The sequence below is a fragment of the Protopterus annectens genome, chromosome 4.part1, assembly GCF_019279795.1.
Source record: "Protopterus annectens isolate FY-2018-M chromosome 4.part1, PAN1.0, whole genome shotgun sequence".
NCBI classification, from domain to species: domain Eukaryota; kingdom Metazoa; phylum Chordata; order Ceratodontiformes; family Protopteridae; genus Protopterus; species Protopterus annectens.
This window is the reverse complement of record NC_056734.1, coordinates 917226396-917254005: the sequence shown is the minus strand read 5'-3', so window position 1 is coordinate 917254005 and position 27610 is coordinate 917226396. Positions and strand designations below refer to the sequence as shown.

The 27610-nt window shown below is 35.8% G+C and overlaps 1 protein-coding gene across 1 annotated transcript in view; it reads right to left on the bottom strand.

Moving 5' to 3' along the window:
• Positions 1–2081: 2081 nt before the first annotated feature.
• The window catches only part of LOC122801342 (fibrillin-2-like), a 662974-nt gene continuing 637445 nt past the window's right edge, over positions 2082–27610 (bottom strand). The window contains exons 78-79 of the mRNA XM_044070882.1: positions 11979–12067; positions 2082–5209 (exon numbers count right to left, since the gene is read on the bottom strand). Of these exons, the coding sequence (XP_043926817.1) occupies positions 5195–5209; positions 11979–12067 (104 nt within the window). The 3' untranslated portion in view covers positions 2082–5194. The remainder of the gene's footprint in view (positions 5210–11978; positions 12068–27610) is intronic.

Below are 27610 nucleotides of genomic sequence, written 5' to 3'. Positions count from 1 at the left end.
GATCCAGGCAGGGAATACAGTAAGAGTGAAAATCCCTATGAGGTATTTGCTTCCCACAAGAAATACAATTATTAACTTTTTCTGACATCTGACTGGAGCAAGAAAAAGACCTCCCCAATGGGGTACTTATCTGTAAAAAATGAAAATCCTGGGGTTAGATCCAAAAACAAACAGGAACAGGCCGACCGGCATCAGAGAACTGCAAAGGGCACCGTGCGGCAAGAAAGACTGGGGAAATGGTGTCAGCTGAGGTCTTTATACCTTCCGGTGCATTGACGTCAGGATAAATGCAACCTCAGCTGGCGCCCGATCCAGACTTTGGGATTCTGACCGATCGGGGGCTGCTGCTGGCAGGAACAACCCTACAGTGATTACTGCAACAGTGAACTACGAAGGACATCTGTATGGGCAGATAGTGAGACTGGTCAGTCCTTTCTTATCATCCATAAAAAAAGTTCTCTGACGCTGAAGTTTATTAACTTAAAAATAATTTTCCTGGTTTAATGCTTTAATAGAGCCAGAGTTCATTGGGTTTAATGACCTATCTGCTCTTTCAATTTGCAAGGGGATACCAGTTGTTTACCACAAGTCTTTAGGAAGATTCTATTACGAGAAGATAATGAAGTATGGCCCTCAGTGTCTTCTTCCAAACTAAAAAAACATAAGATGCAGTGACATTGTTTATTTTGTCAAATCTTGTAATCTGCTTTTTAGTACCTGGGTTTATACACAGTGTTCCTGTATGCCTTGATATCTCATAATGCATAATTTGCACTTTGGATACAAAATTCTCTAAGAACTACTTTTCTCAGACATTCTTCTCTTTCATTTCAGCTGTATCTCTTAGGACTGGCATGAGCAGTGCATCAAGCTGGTTGAAATTAGATTCCAGACCTTTTGACTACCAAACATCCAACAGAGTGTCCTTGCATGCAACAATGTGCTGTGTCTCTGAGATCATCATGGTAGTAATGAAAGGATTGAAAAATGCCATGCATTTTCTCAAATTTGCCTTATAATTGGAGCAGTGATCAGTATGTGTTCTGATACTTTATCTGGTTTGTAATGCAACATCACTATAACATACCTGGTACACCTATTAAATGATAGGACTATAATTTCATTTTAATTGCCCACTGAACATGTAAATGAGTGACTCTCAGTTTTATTTGGTTCTACTATGAAACATCAAACAGCAAAGCTCCTAGAATTAGAAATAACAAAAACTAATGCTAGAAATACAGAAGGGTGAAAAAGTATAAACATTTTGGCATGGGGAAAGCCAAGCCCTCCACATCACTTGCACTTATGAATACTAAGTGAACTCTCACACCAACTCACAGAAGGGAAACATATCCCAAAAAAGGAAATCTTCCCTATGGAAAACAGCAACCAGAATTCTGTTTCACATTGTCTTGCCCTTTGGGCAACTGACACTTGTAGAATTTCACCTTGGTCACCTGCAGATATACATTTTATTTAATATATATATATATATATATATATATATATATATATATATATATATATATATATATATAAAATCATACACCAGCATTTTGTTTTCAGTATTTTAGATTCTTCACATAAAACTTGCAACACTGACGTTATTCTTCAGATGTCAGCCTAAATAACTGTTTACAATTGTCCAATTTTTTTATAGTCTTGGTTTATGAAACATTCAGAAGTATGCATAAAAGAATGCGCTGCATTATGCATGAAAAGCAAGCATAGAAATGAACTGAAAACCTAAGAAAACAATGCAGTAGTCACTTGAATTATTGCTCATTTGTGTAAGTAATACAGTATAGTATTATTGCTGAGTTTCTTACAACTTATTAGACATTTAATACAAGCATTCCTCAGACACTTTATAAATGGGTATACCTGTATCTTGCGTCTGAGGTCAACTTTTTTGAACTCTTACAAGTAATTTAAGAATGGCATAGTAATGAACACTGCGAGAAATGAATGATTTGTATAGTACACATTGAAATTTCCTACAAACATGTGACAACCTGGTACTAGTTAGGAGACAGTCTCACATATTTACCACATCATTATAAATAATTCAACACAGATTGTTATGCAAATGCTCAGAAAGTTTATTTATGGTAATATTTTTTAACATTGTTTTGACACAGTTCATTCTTGCAAACCATTTTTTTTAATTTCTAAAATTAGAAGATCTCACAATGAACATTAAATCATTTAGTATTAGAATGCTTCCTTATATTGCACATAAAACATGTACAAACTTACAAATTTGTTCTTCTAATTACAGGTTATATATCAAGTCACTTTAATGTCAGCAGTGTATTGATAGAATAAAGTAGCATGTATTTTAAGCATTTTACACAGATTCTGGCACACATTTCCCTTGCAATTACTTATTTTTATCAACACGGTGATGAATATTTATAACATTCTTCGTGTGAAGAAGGCCAGTTGAAAATCTGAACTAAATGAAAAATGCATGAAACAGCTATAAGGCAAGCTTTATATATAGGAAAACAAGTATTTTGTTAGATAAGTAAAATCCACGGCTTTAGTAATTTTTACGCTTTATTCATTGCTTGTGTCTACATGTCTGATGCACTTAGCCTATGACTTCTTTAGCAAAATAAATGCAGATGCTCATCAGTGTGTCTTGATAAGTACTTATATACATGGAATCAGCCATTTATCTATTCAACTGTTTTTTTCTCTTCTTTTATGTTTATAGCAATGTATTTTTATTATATCCATCTTTGTCTAGAAACATCACAGTCCTTGAAAGAATTTTACACCATAACTGACCATTTATTTAAAGATACTTACTTCATTTCTTTTCCTCATCCTAGTGAATCACAGCCTCTTGTTTCTTAATATCTTCCCCTTGAAAAATGCTTCAGTCTAAGATGTAGCATATGTTTTAACTGATTTTGTATTCAAGTGTGACCATTTCAGATTTCTTCTATTTAGTTAGGGATTCATTTCAGATTCATATTTATCTTTCTTTCTAAAACTCACAATATCATGTTCATGTTCTAAGCATCATGTTATGCACTTACATAGCAGGAACTGGGGTTTTGTAATCAGTTTTTCTTATTCTTTTTGTTGTTTGCCAGAATCTGTTAATCTTTTAAGCAGTACTAAATACATGCTGCATCTTTTATTGGATGCCTAAACGGTTATTAGTTTACCTGTATATTTTATGCACCAAGTTAGCATCTCACAGTGTATTTTTTGATAGAAGTAATCTCATACCTTATGTTTTTCTCTGAGTCAGAGCTTAATGGTGTAAAACTTGATGTGACTATCACAGTGATTCCTGAGTCTATGTTGCAAAGATATTATATTTTCTATAAATTAACTATTCTCATCAGTAAACAATTGGTAAGATAAGTAGCAATGCAAAATCTTATTTTTGAACTGCACTGTTTTAAAACACTTTGATGTTGTCTTGCAACATAACTTGCCTCACTGCACAGTATGAGTACATCAGGGGTAATAATTGCAAACGTTGACATTTTTAGTTAACAGTGGCAAAGAAAACAATCTGTTTTCAGAAGATAGCACATGTTAATTTGCTATCATAAAGAACAATGAAAAATGAAGATTTTATAAAACAGTGGCTTCACAAAACCATAATGTTGGCAATATCGTATCTAGCTATAGTAAGTAAGTACCATGGTTATACAATATTTGCGTGTGTTGCTTATAATAATGTCACCTGAATGTTTGAATGAAATGGAAAGTAATAGCTGACCATGTTGGTACTTAAAATGGTTCCTGATTATTTCAAGAACTATGAATGACATGGAGGCCTATGTCTTTGATTACATACAAATAAGCCATCTATTTATAGCGAAGGACTTCAGGTAGATCAAGTGCTGTATACAATGTTCTTGGTTCATTTGTTTATGCAGGTAAGGCTAATGTGATGTCCACTTTACCTGAATGAAGGCTTCAGAGAGGATAACTGGCTGCATTTGGGAAAACACAGATACCACTGTTGACATTAGAGTGCGCCAAAATCGGATTGTAAATATTAATATTCAGTATTCTTCCAGAAACTCACCATGCTTTTGTTATTCTTGGATGTGTTGATGCCAAAGTTGATTAAATCATCTACTAGGCTTTGGGAATATTGGATGATGCAGGGGATTGTTAAAAATGATTTGATTTCTTTTGGCATATAATGGAACAAGTAACTTTACTTTTATTTTCATTGAAGTATTATTTCACTATCAAGTAGTAAATGTAATCTTTTGAAATTAGAACTGTCAAAAGTATAATATGTGCAGTGTTTTTTATGGAATAGCAGGTATCACAATGAAAGGCGAGTAGAAAGAAACCACAATTGCAGAAAGAAACCACAATTGCAGAAAACACTTGATATTATAAAAGGATCTTTTTATACTGAATAATAATTTCTGAAAACCTAGAATGCCTTTGTTGAACAGTAACTATGTTTCATTTAGGATTATTATAATAAAGTGTAAATACTGCCAAATGGCAGTGACACTTCTGTGGGAACATGTTTATTATATAATTTTCATTTTATTAAGATAATAAAGCAGAAGTAAAACTGTTTCACTGGAACAAGTTAATAAATAATATAAATAAATATGGAAGAGTGTTTGGTTGCAGTACATTACTTGGTGCTCCATTATCATAAATTAAAAGCTGAAGGGTATACATCCATTACTTATGAAAATTACTTATTTCTGGAAAAAATGATGCATTCTAAATATTATTTTTACTAAATGATCTATGTTAAGAACTGTTGCTCAAAAGCTCACTTCATGTGAGATAGGTATACCTGTATTATTTGTTCTCAGATGAATAATGATACATATCACTGTTTTGGAATAGCCAAGTAAAGGTTTCACTCAATGCTGATATTAAATAATTATTTTTCAGTCCATCATAACTCTTGCAGCAAAATAATTTACAAATGAATGTTACACAATATTCACAATTATGTTCACTGAATGCAAAAACATACAGACAATTAAGTTACTATAAAATAATGTGTTCTGAAACAGAATCTTCATGTTTAGTAAGGGTGCTTTAGAGGAAAAACAGTCCTTTCCTAATTCTTTAAAGTGCAGCAGGTGATTTTTGTACTTCATTTTCATTTTCAGTTGATTGTTTCAGTCAGTGCATGAAAATATTCTTTCTGGAGAGTTCTTTTCTCAAAACGTCATTATTCGTGCAGTACCTAGGATTAACATGACATACTTAAATGAGCATTATCTTAAGAATGTATTCAGTTCATACTAACTTTATATTCTTTTGTAAGGCTTTGTTTGCATCATAGACTATACTTAATGTCATAACTTGAATGGTTGACAGGACACAAGGCTCACTGTAATATTACCAGTTATGGAATACTTATCACTGTACAATTATATTTGTTAATGATATATTGATATTTTTTATACTTTGAACAAATCCTGCAGTTGCTCATCGAGTCGGGGGTCCTCATCTAATATCCCTTGTTTCACCATACCCCTTCACCCATGAAACTTTGGTTATGCTTAACCTCTTATTTTAATTTGACTTTGTTCTTGTCTGTTAAGCCATGAGATTATGACTGTGATGGATAATTGTAACCTATTCCTTACCTTGGGCATACTGTCTGCACTTCACTGGTACATCTGTAGAGCATCTCACCTGGACTGTACACAAATAAAGGCATTGTTTGCAAAATGTTTTCATATGATGTGTTTGAAGAAGGTCTAAAATTGTATATTTTGCAGAGGAAAGAAGTTGTGTGCATTCTCACTAGGTGTGATAGAAAAAGTGGAGTGCTACATTATCTGCCTATTATTCCTGTTCATGACAAGTGCATTTCAATAGTCTCTGTGTCTCCAGAGATAATGTAAACATGTGGCTTTCCTTTCATTGCAGGAGGCACTAGATGTGTTTTAAACAATGCTTCAAAATGCTAAAAGCTTCTAAACTTCTAAGGATGTGGCTACCATAAAAAAATTCTATACTTTGTCAGTATTTAGAGTAGATGCCTGGACTTTCACCATATTCTTTTTACATACATACAAATATTTCTGGCATGAGCAGTAATGCCTTTCTAGCCTGCCCATATACCAAAACAATCATTTCCATACTAAGTGTCCAAGTTGTTTAAAAAAATGTAACTAGCACTTGCTTTAATACAAATTGGTAGTCTGTTCCACGTATCAAACAGTCTCTCACAAAACCTATTAGGACAGCTCCCATTCCTATATAATCTCCTACACAGATTGTATCATGATTTTCTACTATGCTTTGATAATCCCAAAGATTCTGAGAGGTAATTGTCTCTAAATGTCCTATAGACCTGATTAAGGTATCCTCCCAAATATCTATGTGAAACACTGTAAAAGTTCAGATATTTTAATATTTCTTAATAACTTAATTGTTTACATCCATGGAAGCCCTTGGTTTTGGTGTACTCTTTCCAATTTACTTATGCTACTTTTATTTTAAGGGTTCCTTATAATTATTGCTATTATGCCATATTCTACTTTAGGTCTGATGTAACTTACAAATAATTATGTCATAATCTATGGTTTCCTAGATTTTATAAACCTTTTATACAGACTATAGTGTCATAGGATCATAGGATAGGATCATAGGAGGTTTCTAGGCTATTGGCTCTGAAGCCCTTATAAGCCTAGCCAAGAGTTTAGCCCATGTATAGACAAATCAGCACCCAATGCCCCTGTCCAGCAGGGACATGGGTGGAATCCCTGGGATGCATTTTCCATTTCCCATCCAGTTATCCAGGTTGCACTTAAAAAGGGGTAAAGAGATGTTCTGCTTGACATGGGGAGGGAGTCTATTCCATAGATGGGGAAGTCTCTGGGACACAAATCTGTCCTGCCAACTAGTCCTATTGATGTCACAGAGCATATTGAGGTCTCATGTGTGGGTTACTCGAGTTGAGCTTGACATGTGGATATGCAGCAGTCCCATCAAGGCGGGGTTTGAGATCGCCTTGTATGCCAGACAGAGGTCACCTCTGAGGAGTCTGTATGAAACAGAGTAGATGGAAAGGGTTTTTAGCCTATCTGTGTATGGTAGATTTTTCTGGGCCTGGATTCTCCTGGTGAAGAACCTCTGTGGTCTCTCTAGCTGCTGCATGTGATTTGCAAGGTACATGCCGAATGCGGCATTGTACTCAATGGGCCTTATAAGAATACAGGGATGTTATGACCTCCTTGTCTGTGGATGAGATACCCTTACTTATGAGGTGGGCCATGTAGATAGCTTTTCATACAATGGAAGCAACATGGTAGTCAAATGTCAGGTTGCTATCAATCTGGGTGAAATAACTATCATTAACCAATCGGTTAATATGTGCAGAAAATCTCAAAGCTGGATCTATCCACACACCCAAGTCCTTAAATGAATCTACAGTTTCAGTAAGTGTGTGCAGTGTTACATGCTATTCCTTCAGTCTGTCTCACATACTTATTTTTTTATGTATTTTTTGCCATTTTATATTAATTTACACCAATGGATAATTTTGGTCAAGTTCTTTTGCAGACATGCCCCATCTTTAACAGATGCAATCAGTTTACCCATGTTGACATCATATGCATACAAACTATAGAACACCTCAGATGAAAAAGATAGATGTGAATGGTACAACCTAAACAGTTATGGACCCAGGACAGAGCCCAGTGGGACACCCTGACTGTAGCCTAGAAGTTCACCTGTCCAGTTGCTATATGATTCTTGCCATGTCTGATTTGTAAGCCATGCAGCTATCCATCTTATCAAGATTATTTTAATATGTGGTTGTTATAATTTATTGAACAGTGGTTTCTACATGATCCTATAAATGGCTTTAGATAAGTCTATATGAATTACAACACAGTAAACATTTTCATTTATAGCTGTTGTTAAATTATTAAATAACATTATGCCACAGGAAGTTATATATCTATTTTCAATATAAGCATGCTGATGCATGAGATTTATGTCCCAACCTTTCCAATTCTGAAATTATTTTTTCCAAAATAATCTTCTCCATTATTTTTCCAGAAGAAAACAAACATAATATCACTCTGGATTTTTCCTATCCTCCTTAACCTTACAGATGGGTTTAACAAGTGCACGCCACCAGTCATAAGGAATCTACCCATACTAAAATAACCTAGTGAATAATAGATATAATGGTACTCTAAGTTCATGCTGATCTCGGATCTTTATTGCTAATTATGACTCCTCCTTATGTTTTCTTTGGGTCTATATTATATCATCGAACGCTTAAAAAAGCAAACGCTGATTGATCAACCTAATTTAAGTGAAAGCTTACAATCTCAAACTGTCAGATCAGCAATTTTTTCCCAGGGAAAAAAATCGCTGATCCAAAACACATGCACACAACACAAGCACACCAAACAAACAGAAATCCACACACTTACACCTAAAATCCGATACCTAACCCTACACTAAACTATGCACACACCACTAACTACCTACTTACCTTAACCCAAACCTTAACCCTAAGGTCCGTCACTATCGCACACTCACCTCACCCGCTCCCTAACCCTAACTCACTTAAATCCACCCTAACCCTCATGTCCACTCAATCACACACACACCTAACCCGAGCCTTAACCCTAACTCACCTAAATCACCCTAACACTCACATCCACACAATCGCACACTTACATGAATCCGACCGGTAACTTTCCACCATAACACTGAAAATACCGACGCAACAGAAACGGACAACCACATTCTTTCCCTAGGAAAAAAATTGAGTTTCTGCTGCTTTGATATTTTGCAGTTTCGTGAAAATAAGTTCGATCAGTCAGTGTTTGCTTTTTTAAGCGTTCGAGGATATAATATAGACCCTCCTAGTGCAGGTCACATCAGGCAGTCAATGAGATGTTGGGGCTACCTGAGACTGGTGGACAGTAGTAATGAAACAAAAAAAAATTGGAAAATTCAGAAAATAAATAAATAAAACACTCTATTATACTTTGTAATGGTAGTAAATTCTCTTCTACACCCACCAAAAAAAATGTGCCGTGGTGTGTGCATTAAGTACTGTGTTTTGTAGTGTCTGTACTTAGATAGCTAGGGGTTCTATTCTCACTGCAGTCAAATGGGGGTGATGTGGGTGTGAGCTGTTGCTGGAATTTACAGTGAACCTTTTACAGTGCAGATGGTGTCGAGGTATATTGCTGTGATTGTAGTGCACAGGGTCCTGACTTAGGAGTGATGACCTTGCTAGGAAGGGTGGCTGGTGTAGTGGTTAAGGTGTTCACCTTATATGCACAAGGTGCAAGGTTTGATCTCACATGGGGTAATTGTCTGTGCTTGGAATAGCTGACAAAGACAGTTAACCTGTTACTAATTTAAACGCCGAGATAGTATAGTGGTTAGAGTCCCAGCTTTGCATGCAGGCATTTACAGTTAGAGTACCAAAACAGCCACTTTATTTTTCACCCTGTGGATCACTCCAGTGGCTCTACTTGATAGACACACTGGGAACTAATGATGAGCAGCACAACACCAGGGCACTTCTATGGGATAGGCTTGTAAAGGATCCAGGGCCATTAGCCTAGTACGCACCTATGAACCTATGAACCTCTGATGCCCAAGTCCATCAGCAGGACCAAAAATGTGTTACAGTGTTACTGTCACAATCAATAGGCACCACCTCTCCCCAGCATTAACAATACCCTACTTCAAAATAAGAATATAGTTACAGATCTTGGAACTTTGCTTGTTAATTCACTCTCTTTTGATCATCATGTAAAGATAGTAGTTAGGAAGTCATTCTTCTTAGCTAAGCTAATTGCCAAAGGAATATCATTCGGCTCTTAATCGATCCTTGGCCCATTACAAACAGCATAGATTAGATCAATTATTGAATACAATGCCCACTTTGGGATGTACCTCACTAGGCACAAACAGAAACTAGGGACGAAAAGCAGAGAAGTTCATAAAAAATAACTCTAAGCAAACAGAAAAGACTGGATGTGCTGTCCTTTTATTCAGTATCTTACAGACTTCTGTCAAAAGATCACTGCCTTGGCATCCATGTCATTAGAGAACCAGTAATTACAGATGTCTTGTACATCCAAATATCAAAGAGGTCATTAATGCTGGAACCAGGGACCTTAATATTCACCAGCAGATAAGTAAAACATGGTAGAGAGATATGTTCGTTATGCAGTGCCACCCTGACATCTGCAATTGATACCCCATGCAAATTAAGCAGTGTTATACAATATCTTTCTTCAAATGTCACATGGATAGTTGGATGGGTAGTTACAAACTCACCATAAGCTTAACTGGATGAGGCTTCCTTGAGACAGGAGGTATGCTCTAAAGGTACTGGCAAGGCATACATGGTTACAAGACTGAATTCTCTTGAATTTTCTTAGTATTTCCTATGATATACTACTTTAAAATGCATTTGCTTTGTCTGTAGTGCTAAAGCAAACAAAAGCACATTGTGATGGATAAAACATGGCATCTGAATGGAGATGCCCTTTAAATACAAATTTACATCAAATGGAAGCATTTAAGACATTCTGCACCTAACTGCAATGCTGTTTGACAAATATCTCAGTAGATATATTGAATCATTATGCTTCAAAGAGAAACTACCATGAGAGGAATTAAAAAAAATACATTTTGACAAGGTTAGCTGATATATAACAAATACAGATGGAATTTGAAAAAAAATGTGAAAAATGGCAGAACATACAGGAATAAAGAACTGCCTTTCTTAAAATGCAATGACAAGTTTAAATCATCTCTGCAGCTGTCATGAGCGTAGGAGATTTGTGTACAATGTAAGAAAATTTGTACTACAACTATACATTTGTCATTTCTGCACTACAGTATTATCAGTAAAAATATAACAAATGGCAACAATTTGACATGTCGCGACCTACTAGAGTGAGTCCCAAAACATAGAGACTGAATGGCCTAAAAATGGATTTACATTTATTAAGTCCAAGATCACCATTTCCCAGAATCTTTCCTATATATCACTTTAGGGAGTGTGAGGGCTTGCCCACCACATCAGGAGTGCAGTGGGCTTGCCTTCCTACAAAAAAAGAAGTTTAAAGGATAAGAGCAATGTTCAAGATTCATTTTTCTCCTGGATTTCAGTCTTTTTTTCTTGTGAGTCTCAGCACTCAGCATCACAAGTGCATTTCAGCAGTAAGCCATAACAAATAGATAGCGCTGTATTTGAAAAGTAGCTCTGCATGTAACGATCACTGACAGGGAAGTTATTAGCATATTAAATGCTGTATTGTTATTCATAATGACTTATTTCAATATACATTTTTTTAGAATTCCTATGTTTATCAAGAGTAACACAATAGCAAAGTGATTAACATTGCTACTTCATAGTGCTTTATAGTTTTTGTTCTCAACTGATGTGTTTCCATGTTGAGTGTGAGAATTCTTTTTGTGATCATGTGGGTTTTAACATGAATTGGAAATTCTCTAAATTGCCTTTACTTCTTAGTGTATTGTGTGTGCGTGTGTGTGTGTGTGTGTGTGTGTGTGTGTGTGTGTGTGTGTGTGTGTGTGTGTGTGTGTGTGTGTGTGTGCCTATGTGTGTGTGCATGTGTCATGATAAACCTATGACCCAGCAGGGTTAGTTTCTTAGCCTTGTCATTTTAATACCAGCACAGGTTCTGCCTCCTACTTGAAGTTGAGCTGTATGAAAAAGTTAAATCAGACAATGGATGGATGAATGAATCAATCAATATATATGTTTAAAATCAAATACAGCTGTTATGATCCAGAATCCCTATGGCAATACCAGAATATATATCAGTTCCAGTAAATATATACTGGGGTAGTATAGCATACTATATATAACATTTGTCATAGGCCAGCAGCATTTACTTACACTTTTTGAATACATGGCACAAAAAACAGCATAAAGGTATTACTATAAACCCACAGTCCCCAGTAACAGATTTACAAGTTTAACTTACTGGAGCAGATGGTCCACTGTGTTTATAGTGAGTTCTCCATTTAATAATACTTGCAATGGAACCAATTCTTGCTGTTCTATTGTTTGCAGCTGTAACAGAAATGAAACAAAAATAATAGTTCTTATATTATATCACATACCGATATAAATATATAGTGAAAATAAATAGGTGGATATAGTTAAAAAAGTCTGATAACCATATCAAAAGGAAACACATTTTCTCCAATATCCGTACTATGATTTTATTTCTTTTGTATAACTGACTGCATTTATATGTCTTCAATATTTATTTAAAACACTTGAATGAGTCATGCATAGTATGACAGAAAACAATGTTTCATGCTTGACAAAGTTTATCTTGTGAGCTAACAAAATGAAAATGAATTAGTCCATCTTTTATTTTCATGTTAATATGCTGCAGTACAGAAATCTTAAGATGGAATTTGGAAGGTTGGTTTAGAGTTTGAGCAAGTCGCATATGTTGCTCTGCATCCTCAGATGCAAGGTCAACATTAGGACGATTGGACTCAGTAGTGCCCCACACCAAACGGGCAGCCCCACACTTTAAGGAAAGGAAATGTTTGAGAGAATTATTACTGGCGCTACCATGTGTAGCGTAAACGGTAGCAGCAGTAAGCAGATTGTTACAGTTTATGTGCAAAGAAGAGCGTTTTAGTTTTCTTTTTTTTTTTTTTTTGCTCCTCAGGGTTTGAGGAACATAGATTGGGAAGAGTGGACCTGGCTTGCTGTATATATGATGAGCACCAGACCAGTGAGTGGAATTTTCTTTTACTCTTCTCTTAAATTGGGCCTCAAAGGTGTTATGGCCAGTCCTAGTCAGAGGCACCTAATAAAACTCTAGTGCTGACTGGACAAGTATTTTTCTGGCATCATTATTCCCAATTCCTTTATGATGGTGTGCAGGCTTTAGAGAAAGTATAAAGTGCTGGAAGAAGGATTAGATTGTTATGGCAAAAAAACATTTGAAATAATGATTTTATCCCTTATTGAACTATATTTCCACTAATAAAAAGACAGTATATACCAAGAATAGCTCACTTATTAATGGGACATTGCTGTATGTTTCTTGCTTATTTGTGTGTCAATCGAAGTACGTAGTAAGGTCGCAAGGCTCACTTAGCTGTTAACATTGCTGTTTCTACCAAATTAAGCCTGAGTGAATAAATGTTGCCTGCAGTGGGTAATGCAAAACTAATATTCCTTTTTTTTTAAATAAGCATAATAAGAGTTTTTATCACTTTTTTCTGTAATAATAGAAATAGGCTGTGTATTGCAGATATATTGTTACCACTAATTTGAAAGGGAGTTTTGTTTCTTGCAGACTGGGTTACTTATTGCATTTCTCACTCTCTCTCTCTATTTTATATATATATATATATATATATATATATATATATATATATATATATATATAAACACACACACACAGATTTTCAAATATAAATCTAGATATAGGTGTGTGCGTGCATGCGTGCGTGTGTGTGTGTGTGTGTCTGCGTGTGTGTGTGTATGTGTGTGTGTGTGTCTGTGTCTTTTTCTGTTGCCATTTACTGAGCTGTTTTATATAGTAGATGCTTATACTGGCACCAAATTCTGGTACAGGGAGAATATCAAGAATCTTTTGTTATGTTGTATTTAGAAACTATCATATAAGTTATTTCCTACTACTTCCAGCCAAATATATGTTTAATTTGCAAATGGAGGCCTTTCAGTCAGCAAGATATGACTTATTATACAATGACTGGCCCTAAACATTCATAGGTTCATAGGTTCATAGATTAGTACTAGGCTAACTGCCCTTTTGGGCCATTTGAAGCCAAGCCAGTTACCCCATGTGAGAATCAAACCCTGCATCTTGTGTCTTTAAGGTAAACACCTTAACCATTATGTCATTCATCATAAAGTAGCATGCTGATTGGTTAGCCCAACCAGTGTGCCCATTGTAAATCCGGACATATACCAATGGAAAAAGGTCCAGTCACTCAGATTTATTTCCATTAATGTATGCCATAAAAAATTCACTTTTCTTACACTTAAAAAAACTTGGAAAACCAATGACTTGAAACAATGACAGAGACGGGACAGAAAAAAATAAATGGATAATCAGGTAAGTTATGCAAAACTAGAGAAATGTACAATTATCCATTTATTTTCTGTGTCCCATCTCTCCCTTATGTTCAAAGTATCCCATTATCTTTCTTTTTTTAATAAATTTAAAAAAAAAAAGACAGTGGAGATCTTCCTTTCTCCATTGCTTCCTATACACAGCAGCCCTCATAGAGTACTGATGCACTGTGTAAGGGAAAGAAAATACCGTACATATGCACAGTACATCAAAAAGCACCAGGATATCTGAGAGCGGAAGAAGAGCATGCAGCCATCATACAAAAGACATTAAGAAAAGTAAGTAAGTGTTTTTATTAAATAATGTTATTGTATAATAGCAATAACTAACTCCATGGTGTGGTATATTAAACATTTACCCACAGTTGTCACTTGGGTTTCACTCTTGTGATTTTACTACACCAGCTGTCGGTAAATCTTCAATATACCACATCCACATAATCAGTTATTGCTATAATATGACTTATTCTCTAATCAGTAATAACTATCCAACAATAGTCTGAATACCAATCTAGCCAGTAAAAAACAAAAAAAAAAGTAATAACAAAACAAATAATAACACGGTGAAACATACATCCGACCTGAAAATTAAAAAAATCATTTACTAAATGGTTGACACTTTTGCCTTAAAAAGAATTTAATAAGTGTTTGAGCTCTTTCATCTTGCAAAGACTTTTAAAAAGTCTTCATCAGAACCAACAATTATAGACAAACATGTCTTAGAAAGGGTACAATTACATGATACCTTGTGAAAAGTATCAGCTGGCAAAGAAAAAATCTAAAGCTGTATATCTAAATATTAATATTAACATATTGAAACTCATAACTGTGCACACATAGGGTTTTGTAAGATTAGATAACCCAAATACAATCAAAAATATTGTTAAAGAATATTATAAGCATGGGAGCTGGTAAACACAGTTTTGCTGCCCTTAACTTAAAAACTCTTGAAATGGAAATACTGTCATTAATTTCAGGTGGAGCTAATGCATTTTATAGTAACTGCCAATGCAGTTATTTGTATTTGAGAGTGTTTTCCCAGTTAACTCCCTTTGGTGAAACATTAACTTTACCCACTAAAAAAACAAGAAAAAAAACATAAACCTTTTAAAATAAAACACTTAACAGACTGCTTGTGAAGAACATTCAAATATCCTTTTCTTTATGTCATATAGCTGTTTATATGCTCTTTGATTCAGCTACCTCTCTATTTTACCAACAAAATGCTTCACAGAAGAGACAGCTAGCCAAATAAACAACTCCTTAGTTTGTCTGGCAATTGGCATATAGAGTTAAGAACGTGAACCATAGTTTCGGTATATGGTTTGATTCCCTCAGCCCTCCTTTGCCTGCTATGTGTGTCACTTTATCAGGCATTGCTCCCAGATCACCCCTGAAGATGGACTGTGTGTCCAGTGGGCCTTCCTGATTAACAGATTGATATTATTGTTATTATTATTATTGTTTGATGCTTCAGGCATGGTAGTGATCTTGGATGAGTAATTGTAGGCACCAGCTACAGTACTTACAATATTCAACAATATATTTGATTATATTAGGCTTTTGTTACCTAATGTGTAACATAGTTATGAGCTGTGATATGTCAATATTAGTACTTAGACATGTGAGAACTTTAATGCCTTTGGTACTTTTGTCAGATCATGTATTGTACCAGGTATCATGATTTTAACCTTTACAAGGAAGTGTTCGTGTATAATTATTGGTTCTGATGAAGACTTTTTAAAAGTCTTTGCAAGATGAAAGAGCTCAAATACTTATTAAATGACTTTTTATCTTTATGGTCTGCTATGTGTTCTGCATGCAACCAACAGTAAAGTATGCTTGGATTTGTCACATAATCGTCAATCAGTCAATCACATAACAGCCCAACCAACATCAACTACCAATCCTCTTACACTGCAAACTACTCACTCCTCCCATTAATTACCACACACACTCCATTACAGCCAATCATCATGTATATATTCAACCTCATCACTCTTGCACTACTAGCTATAACTTATCACCTCACCTCCTATCACATCACTCTTCCTACTACCATTACTATCCCATCACAACATACATCCACTTACTCCACTCACCCCAAACGCTACAGCTTGCACATACCCTCAAGCAGTCACCACCACAGCACAATCCCTCTACCTCCCAGAACACTTATTAAAACCACTACTAAGTCACATACCATACACAAGTACATAACCATTCTTATTAAACTATCAAAACTCCTACACCATATCATGCACCAACTAAAATTAGCAGGAGACACACACCCTAACCTGGGCTCAAACCCTGACATGAATTCCCCTTCCTCCCCACCCCTATCTAACAACCCACCTTTACTTCCCAGACCAAAAAATAGCCTACTTTTCCTAAACTCAAACATATGTAGCATTAATAATAAAGTACATCTGCTACATACTCTGTTATACACCTATTCCCCAGATCTACTATCCCTAACCGAAACATGGTTAAAGCCTACTACTCCCGACAGCGAATTTCTTCCCCAGGCTATAATATAATATGTAATGATAGACTATTCAAAAAAGGGGGTGGTGTAGCATTACTTTACAAAAACAACCTAAAGATTACCATTATCAACCCTCCTATACTCCCCTTAATGTCTTCTGAACTACTGCTAGCCAAACTTAAACTTACTTATAAAAAAATCTTTGAATATTATTACAGGGTATATGCCACCAGGTAATAACATCCCCACCCTAGAAGCCCTTTTACATTGGGCCAATTAAAACCTACCCCAAGAAACAATTATCCCTGATGACTTTAATATAGACTGGCATACATGCTCTAGTACCAACCCCACCAACTTTATAAATCTTTATAACGTCTCCCAAGTTATTAAGTGTAGTATAAGGCTAGGTAATAATAAAACCAACGAAAACCTCCTAGATTAGATACTGATAAACAATACCAAAACAACCTACCAAGCAGGTGTCCTACCAGATGACCTCAGTGATCACCAACCCACCTTCCTACTAAAACTCAAATCCCACACCAACTCTGAGTCACCACTTTGCACCATTAGGAACAAACAAAACTTTGATATAAGTAAATTCAAACTTAAACTACAATACCAAAGGTGGAACCTACTGAAAACACTCCCACTAGATGAAGCTGTTGATCTATTTAACATTATCTTCCTAAAAATTTTAAATGCCCATGCCCCTCCTTGTACAAGAAAATTAAAAATTAAAATAGCCCCCTGGATCACCAGTACCACCAGGAGCATGATAACTTAAACAAATAGAGCCTGGCATCACTGAAGAGACACAAAAAACATAGCAACCAAACAACAATTACAAAAACTCAGAAACGAAGCAAAAAAAAAAAAAAAAACAGTTCTACTAGACAAAAATAATTATTTTCTAAATTTGCAAAACATACACCAAAACAACCCCCAAAAACTCTGGGCAGGGTTAAATAAATTACTCCACCCTGGCAAAACCCATTACCCCAGCACCAACCACTGTAAGTAACAAGACTGACATTCCAGAAGCCTTTAATAAATGTTTCATAGAAACCATTTCAAAACTAGTTCATCAACAACCAACATCTACTAATAGCAACTCTAAGCTTGCTAGCAGTATCAAAACCATCTTCCATTTCAAACCTATTCCCACTAATTATGTACAAAAACTATTAGGCAAACTCAAACCAACTACCCAAGCTGCTGACAGCATTCCTGCTGAATACCGTCAAATGGCTGCTAATGAGATAGCCTATCGAATATCAATACTCCTCAACAGATCAATAACAGAATAGCAAAATTCCAACAATCTGGAAGACAGCATATGTCACCCTACTACATAAAGGTGGCACCTGCACAGACTTTACCAACTATTGCCCTATTGCCATATTATCCCCACTAGCTAAAATATTGGAAAAATGTATTCACCATCAACTTTTGCAGTACCTACTTAAAACCAACTTCTCACTTCTACTCAACATGGTTTTAGACCAGCCCATAGTACAACAACTGCCATACTCTCCTTCACTAACCTCATCAACCAGAGCAGAAATTTAGGAAAATTAACATCAGCCATATTTTTAGACCTATGAAAAGCCTTCAACATGGTAAACCATCCCAAACTCCTCGAGTCCCTCTCAGACCTTGGACTATCCAATCACTCACTAGCCTGGTTTCAGAATTACCTACTAGGTAGACAGCAAGCAGTCAGATGGGATAACAAACTATCCACACTGCTTCCTATTACAACTGGAGTTCCACAAGGGTCAATTTTAGGCCTTCTGCTATTTTCCATCTTCATTAATGATGACAACAGCATCACTCAAGATGCAACTGTCATACAATATACTGATGACTCGACACTAGTCTGCTCAGCTGGCAACCCTCTCACACTTCTCTCCATCACCCAACAATTCTTCAAAACCACTGAAGCTTGGTTTCTCAGTAAAAATATGTTACTGAACTCCAAAAAGAACAAATTATTAATTTTCAAACTAAATAAATCCAACTTAGAGTCAGAAACATTCAATATTATGTCTAGTGATGGTACCACCATCTCTCCAGACTCCCACACAAAACTTCTAGGAGTGACCATTGACAACAAACTGAAGTCTGACCTTCACATGCATCAAACTATCAAAAATATACACAAAAAACTAGGCTGTTTGTACAAAAATAAAACATACCTAAATCAACAGACTAAAATTACCATGGCTCAAACACTGCTCCTATCCACATTTCTATATGCTGCTCCCATCTTCTCCAACCGATCCAAAACTGAAATCACAAAACTAGACAAGTGTTACAATCATATTGCCAGATTTGCGTCAAATGCTCCTTACCGTTCCCACCATTGCCACTCACTACTTCAACTAAATTGGCTTGAACTTCCAAATCTCATTACCTTCCATCAACTAGTCTTTGCTCAGTAACTCCTACTATATCATGAAAAAATTCCAGCACTATCTAATGTGCTTAAAATACAAGAAAACCCCAGATAACTATGGTTTAATGACAAAACATTAATGAAAAAAAAAACAAATCCAACAACTCAGCAGGTGATTCCCTATTTCCTAACTACATAGATAAAATCTGGAGCTCACTGCCCCCGTTATTATCTCAGCAAAATCAATCATTAAATTTAAGCAACTACTAAAAGAATACCTTTTCATCAAAAGACAATGCCCACGCCTTCCCCCAGGTTGATCCTCTATACCTGTTCCCTCAGCTCAGCAAATGCTCTATCAACCTCTTCATAGTAACTAACTTCATCTACTAGTAGTCTTACTATGCTAACTTCATCTACTAGCAGTCCTACTATGCTAACTTCATCTACTAGCAGTCTTACTATGCTAACTTCATCTACTAGCAGTCTTACTATGCGAACTTCATCTATTAGCAGTCTTACTATGCTAACTTCATCTACTAGCAGCCTTACTATGCTAACTTCATCTACTAGCAGTCCTACTATGCTAACTTCATCTACTAGCAGTCTTACTATGCTAACTTCATCTACTAGCAGTCTTACTATGCTAACTTCATCTACTAGCAGTCTTACTATGCCAACTTCATCTACTAGCAGTCCTACTATGCTAACTTCATCTACTAGCAGTCTTACTATGCTAACTTCATCTACTAGCAGTCTTACTATGCTAACTTCATCTACTAGCAGTCTTACTATGCCAACTTCATCTACTAGCAGTCTTACTATGCCAACTTCATCTACTAGCAGTCTTGCTATGTTCTAAACAACTTCCTTCTACTCTTTGTACTCCCCATTTCTTTCTAACACCACCATACTCAAAATACAATTTTTCGTAAATTATGCATATTCCTTGGTAAATTATGCATATTCCCATTCATGATATTACTGGTCAAGTAAATATTACTGAGCATGCAACTAACGTGTCCCTCTACTACATTTACATGCTAAAAACATTTTTTTCTCTGTAAGCTAAAATGTTATTTTTGTACTTTTTCTTTGTATATGTTAAATGACTTAGTTGTATATTAACTAACTGTGAAGCTTTTCTCCCCGGGCCTCCACTGAAAATGGACATGCATCCAGTCTGATTCTCCAGGTCAACAAATGTAAAATAAATAAAATAAAAATTTACAGTGTGGAATAACTTCCTGAAGCACGCAATGAATGTTACCTGCCTCACTGATACTTTTACTGATGCAAAGATATACATGCAATCTGAGAGGCTACTGTTTCTTTGTAAAGAACCAGGAGGCACCACATTGCTAAAACTTTATCTTAACTAATTAACAATAGAAAATGGGTGTGATCAAAAACACATCCCCACAGGATGACCAACTTTTCAATAAGGTATATCAGTGTACAAGAAAAGCTTCCTAAAATAAAATCCACTCATGTCAAGAAATTCTTATTTCACAAGGAAAACAGTTCCTTTAACCCTCCCTTTGGTTTCCTTTCAAAAAGAATAATATTCTCTATGTATGCTCTTAAGGTACAGGAAAGGAAGGCAGGAGATTGCTGTTGCAGGTATCAATGACCCAAGAAGACACACACATAAGTATGTTTCAGTTCTACAGCAATTTACTTCTCCATCATCAGGGCTATTGGCTTCCTCGCTTTCCTGAATGCAGTGTTCCCTAGTGTAGTATAATCACTGAACATAAAAAAAAAAATGTTATATTACTAAAAAGTGCAATGTGGAAGTATGGCTGTTTAAATGAAACGTGCATTGCTGTGGTGGTGTTGGCGAAGCTTATATAATGTGGTCTTTACTGCAGTGTTAATACTTGCATGCTGCCTTTACACAAGTTACAAAAATGAAAAAAAGAAGGAAATTGTTTACCTAGTTTTGATGGCAACAATTCAGGTTTTGAAGGGGATAAAACATCTAATTTGTTTAAATCTTCTTTTGTTATTTTGAGAAAGTTTTAGATACTATTATTTCTGAAGTTACCAGAAATAGGTGGGTTATGTTCCACTCAAAGATTCAAAGATTCAAAGAAACTTTATTGTCATTTAAGAAACACAAGTGCTCCCTAAACGGAATTTCGAGTGTCAGCTCTTTTACAGGAGAAAACAAACACAAAAAGACAGACATGATAGCTATTAAAGAATAAACAATAACTATAGTATAAAACTAAATATCTAAGTAGATTCTCTCAATTTTAAGAAAGGGTTTTCTTAACACTTTAGGTCAAACCATCATTGACAGTGAAAGTTTTTTGAGAGCATCCCCTGCTCCTATAACATTAGATATGAACATTGGTAAAATATTATGACAAGTAATTGGAAAATAATACTTGGTAATATAGATTTATCTAACTTTATTGGTGAAAAAAACAAGTTTGTTTATAAATATACAAGTAACATTAAATCATTACTCAAAAATCATAATTTGGTTACTACCACAGAAGTTGGATCCTCTGGCGCTTAAAGGTGCAAGAATTGTAAATTTTGTTGGTCTATTAATGAAGGTTTGAGTTTTATTTTAAGACATAATAGTAAAGAACTATTTGCTAAAAGTAGATTGACATGCAATATGATAGGAGTGGTCTATATTGTCACATGTTGTTCCTGTGAGGTCTTCTATGTGGATAAAACCACTAGGAAGCTCTTGCAGAGAATGTATGAGCACAATTTGGCCATAAAAAACTAAAGATTAATAATGCGTTGGTTAAACATGCTGCTAGCTTTGCTGCTTTTAAGAAATTTATCTTTTATGTAATAAATTTTGTAGAGGTCACATCTTTGAATAGTGATGTTAAGACTAATCTGGAATGTAAGGAAGTTTATTGGCAAATTTCTTTGAAGGCAGAGAAAACATTTGGATTAAATGAGAAAATCATTATTAAATGTCTTTGAAGTTGCAGAGAATATCAGTTTTAGTGTAGGTTATTATTTGATCTTTAATTTATTTTTACTTGTACTTGTATTTGTATCTTTGAAGGTAGGTTTCTGTATCAGATAGTTGATAGTTTGTGTCAGCTGTTGCTCATGCGATGTAACTCAACTGCTTTAAAAGACAGCGTTTTTTAATAAGTTCAATTCTGCAGACGTTCTTGGTATTTATCAAAAAAGAACAAAAGTGGTTAACTTATTCATTACAGCTGCTCATGGTCATATACTTTCTTCAGCTTTGTGATGTCACTTTTTTGAGTTTTTGATAATAGTTTTTATCATACTTTCCAATTACACAAGTCTTTTTTATCATTAGTGCATTGTCTGTCAGTCATAGAGCAATATAAAATAAGCTGAGGTGTGGTATGTGAAACAAAACATCTACTACAGTTGTATGGCAACACGTGTTCAACTAGTGGTAAAGGCATCCTATACTTCTATTTATGGATTTTCCCTGGAATTATTGCACTGGCAGAGTAAGTTGTATGCTGGTTCTATTAGAATTGTACTTTATGTGCTTCAGTCACTAAAATGTTGTTTAGTGTAGAATTTTAATTTTAAGCCTGCCTCACAGAAATGCTATTTTCCCATTGCTGGTTGTGGTTTATATTTTATACAAGTTTAATTTAATTTTTATTTAATTCTAATTTTGGTTAATTTAATCCCTGGGGTGTACAGGTATGCAGGTGTAATTATTTTTATGGGAGTTGACTGTATAACTTTGCTGTGTGCAGTGTTCAAAGTTTAATTTGTTTCTTTTTTGAACAGGGTTGACTTCCTGTAATGGATAACTCACAAAGAATAAGGATACATGTTTGATTATGTGCAGAGAGTAGAGATAAGTACTTGATGAGATGCACAGAGTAGTGACAAATGCATGTCAATATTTTGCTTAGCACTTTTCTCACATCCATTTCTCAGTCTCCATTAGTGAAAGCCATCAGGATGCTAAATATCAGTTTCTTGTTAGAAAGTCAACACAAGTGTCAATTTCCTTGTTTTGGTCTTGTACAACACTGCATATATGAAGAATTATAGAATATTAAGATTTAGTGAGATAAGTCAGAGTCAAGGTTTAGAAAAAAACAGCCACAGAGCTCCCAGATGCTGAGAATTCACTTCTAGCATTGCAATAACATTCTGCTAATAATATCAAGCATCGTTTCTAAAATAGTCCCTAGCAAAGATATTTGATGTGATCTGTCCTCTACTTGCATATTCCATCTTGTAAGTCAGCTCTCTTTCAGTGTTTTCTTGTTGCTTATTATTAGATAGTGTAGTTGTAATAGGTGAATCTGTGCAAATGTGTGATTTTTTCTTGCTGCTGTATCATACCCTAGTACAGTAGCATAGCTAGGTCATGGCAAAGGAGGTAACTGCCTTAGGCACAATCAGCTGAGCCCAATTACTGTTTAATACATGCTGGCTTTTAAAAACAGTATTGCATTTGCAGTCAAACCTGAGGGTTGTAGCACTTTGTGTGTGGTCTAAACTGTAGCAACAGATTGCTACAGTTTAGAAATTAAAAATATATATTTTTTAACAGAAAGCTGAGAACTGTAGCATGCCGTGTGGATTATAAACTGTTAACAACTTCTTGCTACATTTGTAGGAAGTATCTTTCTACAGTTAAAAGAGAAAAATGTTTCTTTTTTAAACTAAGAACTAAGTGCTGTAGTGCTCCATGTAGGATATAAACTATAGCAACTGCATGCCAGACAGTTTGCTACAGTTTAAAGAAAAAGTGTTTTTTTTTTGTTTGTTTTTGTTTTTTTACTAAAATTACAGGAAGGAGGGCTAGGGGCAGAGGTCAAAAATGGTATCTCATTAGATGAGGTAGGAAGCAGGGTGGCATATTGTGAGGAAGGAGCAAACAAAGTTGGAGGAGGGATTGGGTATTGTCTGCAGGAAGTCAGCCAATTGGCATTTAAATACCTGAGGGGATGGGGTGCTACTTTGTTGTACTGGCTCAGGCAATGGTTGTGCCAGCTATGTTTCTGCTTCTGACATATAAGAAAATACAGTGGTACTGATTTTGTCTATGCTTCATTTACCCATAGCATGTTGTCTCTTTGTAGTGTGTGTGAAGTTTGCCCAGAAGATATGCTCAGAGCAATTAACTAGTGTGACACTTTAGTTTAATTTTATGTGTTAGATCAAAGTAATGTATAAAAAAAATGCCTGAAAAGTAATACATATTCTATTCAGTGGTTAGGAAAGTCAGCAACATCAAAATTCATAATTTCTTATATAGATAGCATTGTATGAAGGTTACATTTCATGTTATAAATTACAAATGAAAGCTGAATGTAATTGCTATATGCACACGTTTTACTGTCCAAAATATGTGATAATGCCTCACGCTTTCACTGGTTTCACAGCATTGTCCTGTTAAGTGTGTGTGATAGTACATACACTTAATTTCAAATGCCATCCTCCATTAACCCACTAAGTTAAAGTTTCTGAAAGAGATCCAATATTACCTTTAATTGATTGGATGCCGCTCTATAGCCTGTTTGTTCCTTGAAAATTTTTTCCCAGCTCTCCCACTCTTTGGCTATGGTGGTTTTATAAGGCTGTGCCTCTGGCTTGAACACCTTATGGAAATCTGATTTCCAAAGCCCCTCCCATCCCCTCTTTCTTTGCTATTGTTTGTTGTATAAGCTAGTTATATACTCTTCTCACCCTTTGTTTTCCATTGGCACATGATACTGAGTCATACCTCTCAACCGCTTAGAGCAAGAAATCTGGACAAAGCAATAAATAAAAGTGGGACAAAGGCTTAAAAATAAGGACAATTTTTAAATATTGCTCTTACAAACTTAGAAAGCTGATAGAATAACAGGTTTTGTATTAGTATGACTTTTCTGCAGGATATGATATCTGAAACTCAGATGTCTTTCATTATTTTCTACCTTCAATCTTTAATGATTTACCACTAATTTGCCAGAAAACCACAATTTTATGAAAAACAGACCAAAAATATGAGGCCAAAATCTGGACATTCTGCGAAAATCCATACAGTTGAGAGGTATGTACTGAGAGCCCACCCAGCAAACCAGTATTACTCTTGAGTAAACCTTTTTTAGGTTCATAGGTTCATAGGTTCATAGGTTCATACAAGGCTATCTGCCCAAGGGCATTTATAAGCCTAACCCATAGTTATGTGGCTTTCGCCACCCCTTTAGTTTGAATAAAAACTATGCCTATCTTATATTGTATCCTGCTCATTTTCCTAGAACACAGCAAAGCTCAGAATCTCAGTCTGTGTTCCAGAAGTGATTTACTTGTATCCAGTGCCATCCAAGCAAAGTTAAGTACCTTTCATTACTATAACACACTTGCTTAAGCTATTTTGAGTAATCATTACTGTTTCCTGATTTTACATGTACATTTAGCTGAATATTTTGTAAAAAAAATGCTCTTCCTCTTACTGTTACTGCTGTAAAGACTGTCTTGAAATTGCTTTTCTTTCCAGCTAGCTGCCTAATTGATTTGTGCTAGCATTGCACTTGTGTGGCTCTTCTGCTATATTTTTTTATGTTAGGAGGGCTGGATTTATTTATCTTGTGGTAGGAGGTATTTCCTTTGTCCGTCTGAGTTAGACAATACACAAAAGGACTCATATTATAGTCATGTTGTTGGCCAGAGGACTCATCAGTGAGTTTTCTGTTTTTTTCTGTGCTGCTATAAATTTTGCATGGGTAAATGCTGTCCTGTACAGTAGCAAACATCTAGAAAGCAACATTTCCTTGTAGAATGGTCCATAAAACCATAACCTGTAAAACAGCAATATAGAACAAATACCTTGTGTGCTTTCAAGCTTGGAGCAGCTAGTTGGATGTAAAGTGGTGAAACCTGTAGATTTGGTAGAATTTAGTATTGTGTAAAAATTAAAGAAGAAACATTTTGTACTGTTTGGCATAATCTGCCCCAGTAAAGCACCCTTATTAGTCTGCACCAATAAAGCTCGCTTAATAGCCTTCTAACTGAAATACACCGCCCCTTGTAGGTCACCAATCAAAGAAATGGACACTATGAATATGCAATTTCCTAAATTCTCTGCAGTGAGCTTGGTGGATATGGGTATCATGATAGAAGTAGCAACTGTCTCATATTAACTGACGACCACTTAATCCTTAAAGAAGCAGTCACAGTATGTGAGAGGTAAACTTACACAATAAAAATGGAGATGAAACTCTCGCATACAAGCACACAATAGGTTGTAGAAACCATGCACACATATGCTGAGGCACTCAAAAGCAATTCTCCTAAACAACAAAGGTCACCTAGACCATCTGTTGTTGAAGCTATACCTCAGCAAGCCCAAAGCCACTCAGAAAAAAACAACACCTAACACCACACATACTTTCACTGTCAGTGGAGCCCCAAACACTAAGCCCCTAAGGCAAGCAAACACACTTCCCAGGAACCTCTCATAGGGGATATACAGATGCCCCTCTAACCAGGCTGAACAAGAAGATAACTGTTAGTTGTTCATTTGGATCCAGGATCCATCAAATCACAGACACCCAAGTCATTACACCACAGGTACCAGTATGATTCCATCATAGTCCACTGTAGTTGTAAATGACCTGAGATGTACCTCCCTGGACTATATGAACAGGGACATTATGGAGCTTTCAGACTATGTGTCTCAAGCTGGTATGAGCCTAGCAGTGAGCAGCACATTACCATCAGCGAGAATGATGCTACAATATGAGCAACAAATGATTGATTTCAACAACTGCTTATCTTCCTGGTGTCATTCTAAGGTAATCCAATATTTCTCAGCTTGAGAGGACATGGTTAGCAGACCATGTTGCTTTGCCAAAGATGGTATGTACCTTTCCCCTCTAGGCTCTTGAATACTGGCTAAAACTTTACCCACCCCCAGATTTCATTTCTTAGGCAATGGCCAGTTGACAAACCTACTGACACAGTGAAATCAACTCAACTGAACATCATGGTGTTACTGCTCAATGGCAGAAGTGGAAATAAAAAAATACACTCCTTCCATCTTGAGAATATAGACATCTGTGCAGTTACCAAGACATGGTTTAAAGTGGCCCAGACCACCCTGGCAGTGCAAGGTTTTAGTGTCTCCTAAACTTTTAGAAAAGTAGCTGCACAGATAAGGGCTAAAGGTGGCGGTGTCAATATACATCAATAACATGCATACCTCTAGGGTGTTCAAACAGGATGACGTGCTGGAGCTCCTCCATGTGGAGATCCCCATAGACAAAATTCTGTACCATATCCTAGCCATCTATAGGTCACCCTCCATGTCCCAAGAACCTCACAATGCATACTTGGACCCACTGGATCCAGTTACCATCCAACCTAATAACCTACTCATGGGAGATTTTAATTACCCCTCTACAGATGAGCATGGCCTCAGATATAAAGACCCAGAGATTCCAGGTCTTCAAATATAGAAACACCTTTGATCCCATAGTGAATTTGTCCACTAGAGGTTCTAATATATCAGAACTTATGCTCACAAATATGGGAGAATGCTGTACCCCCCAATGTCTTGTCCTCCCTGCTAAGGTCCAACCATTACAGCTGTCTCCTTTGAAATCAAAATCAGCTCCATAAT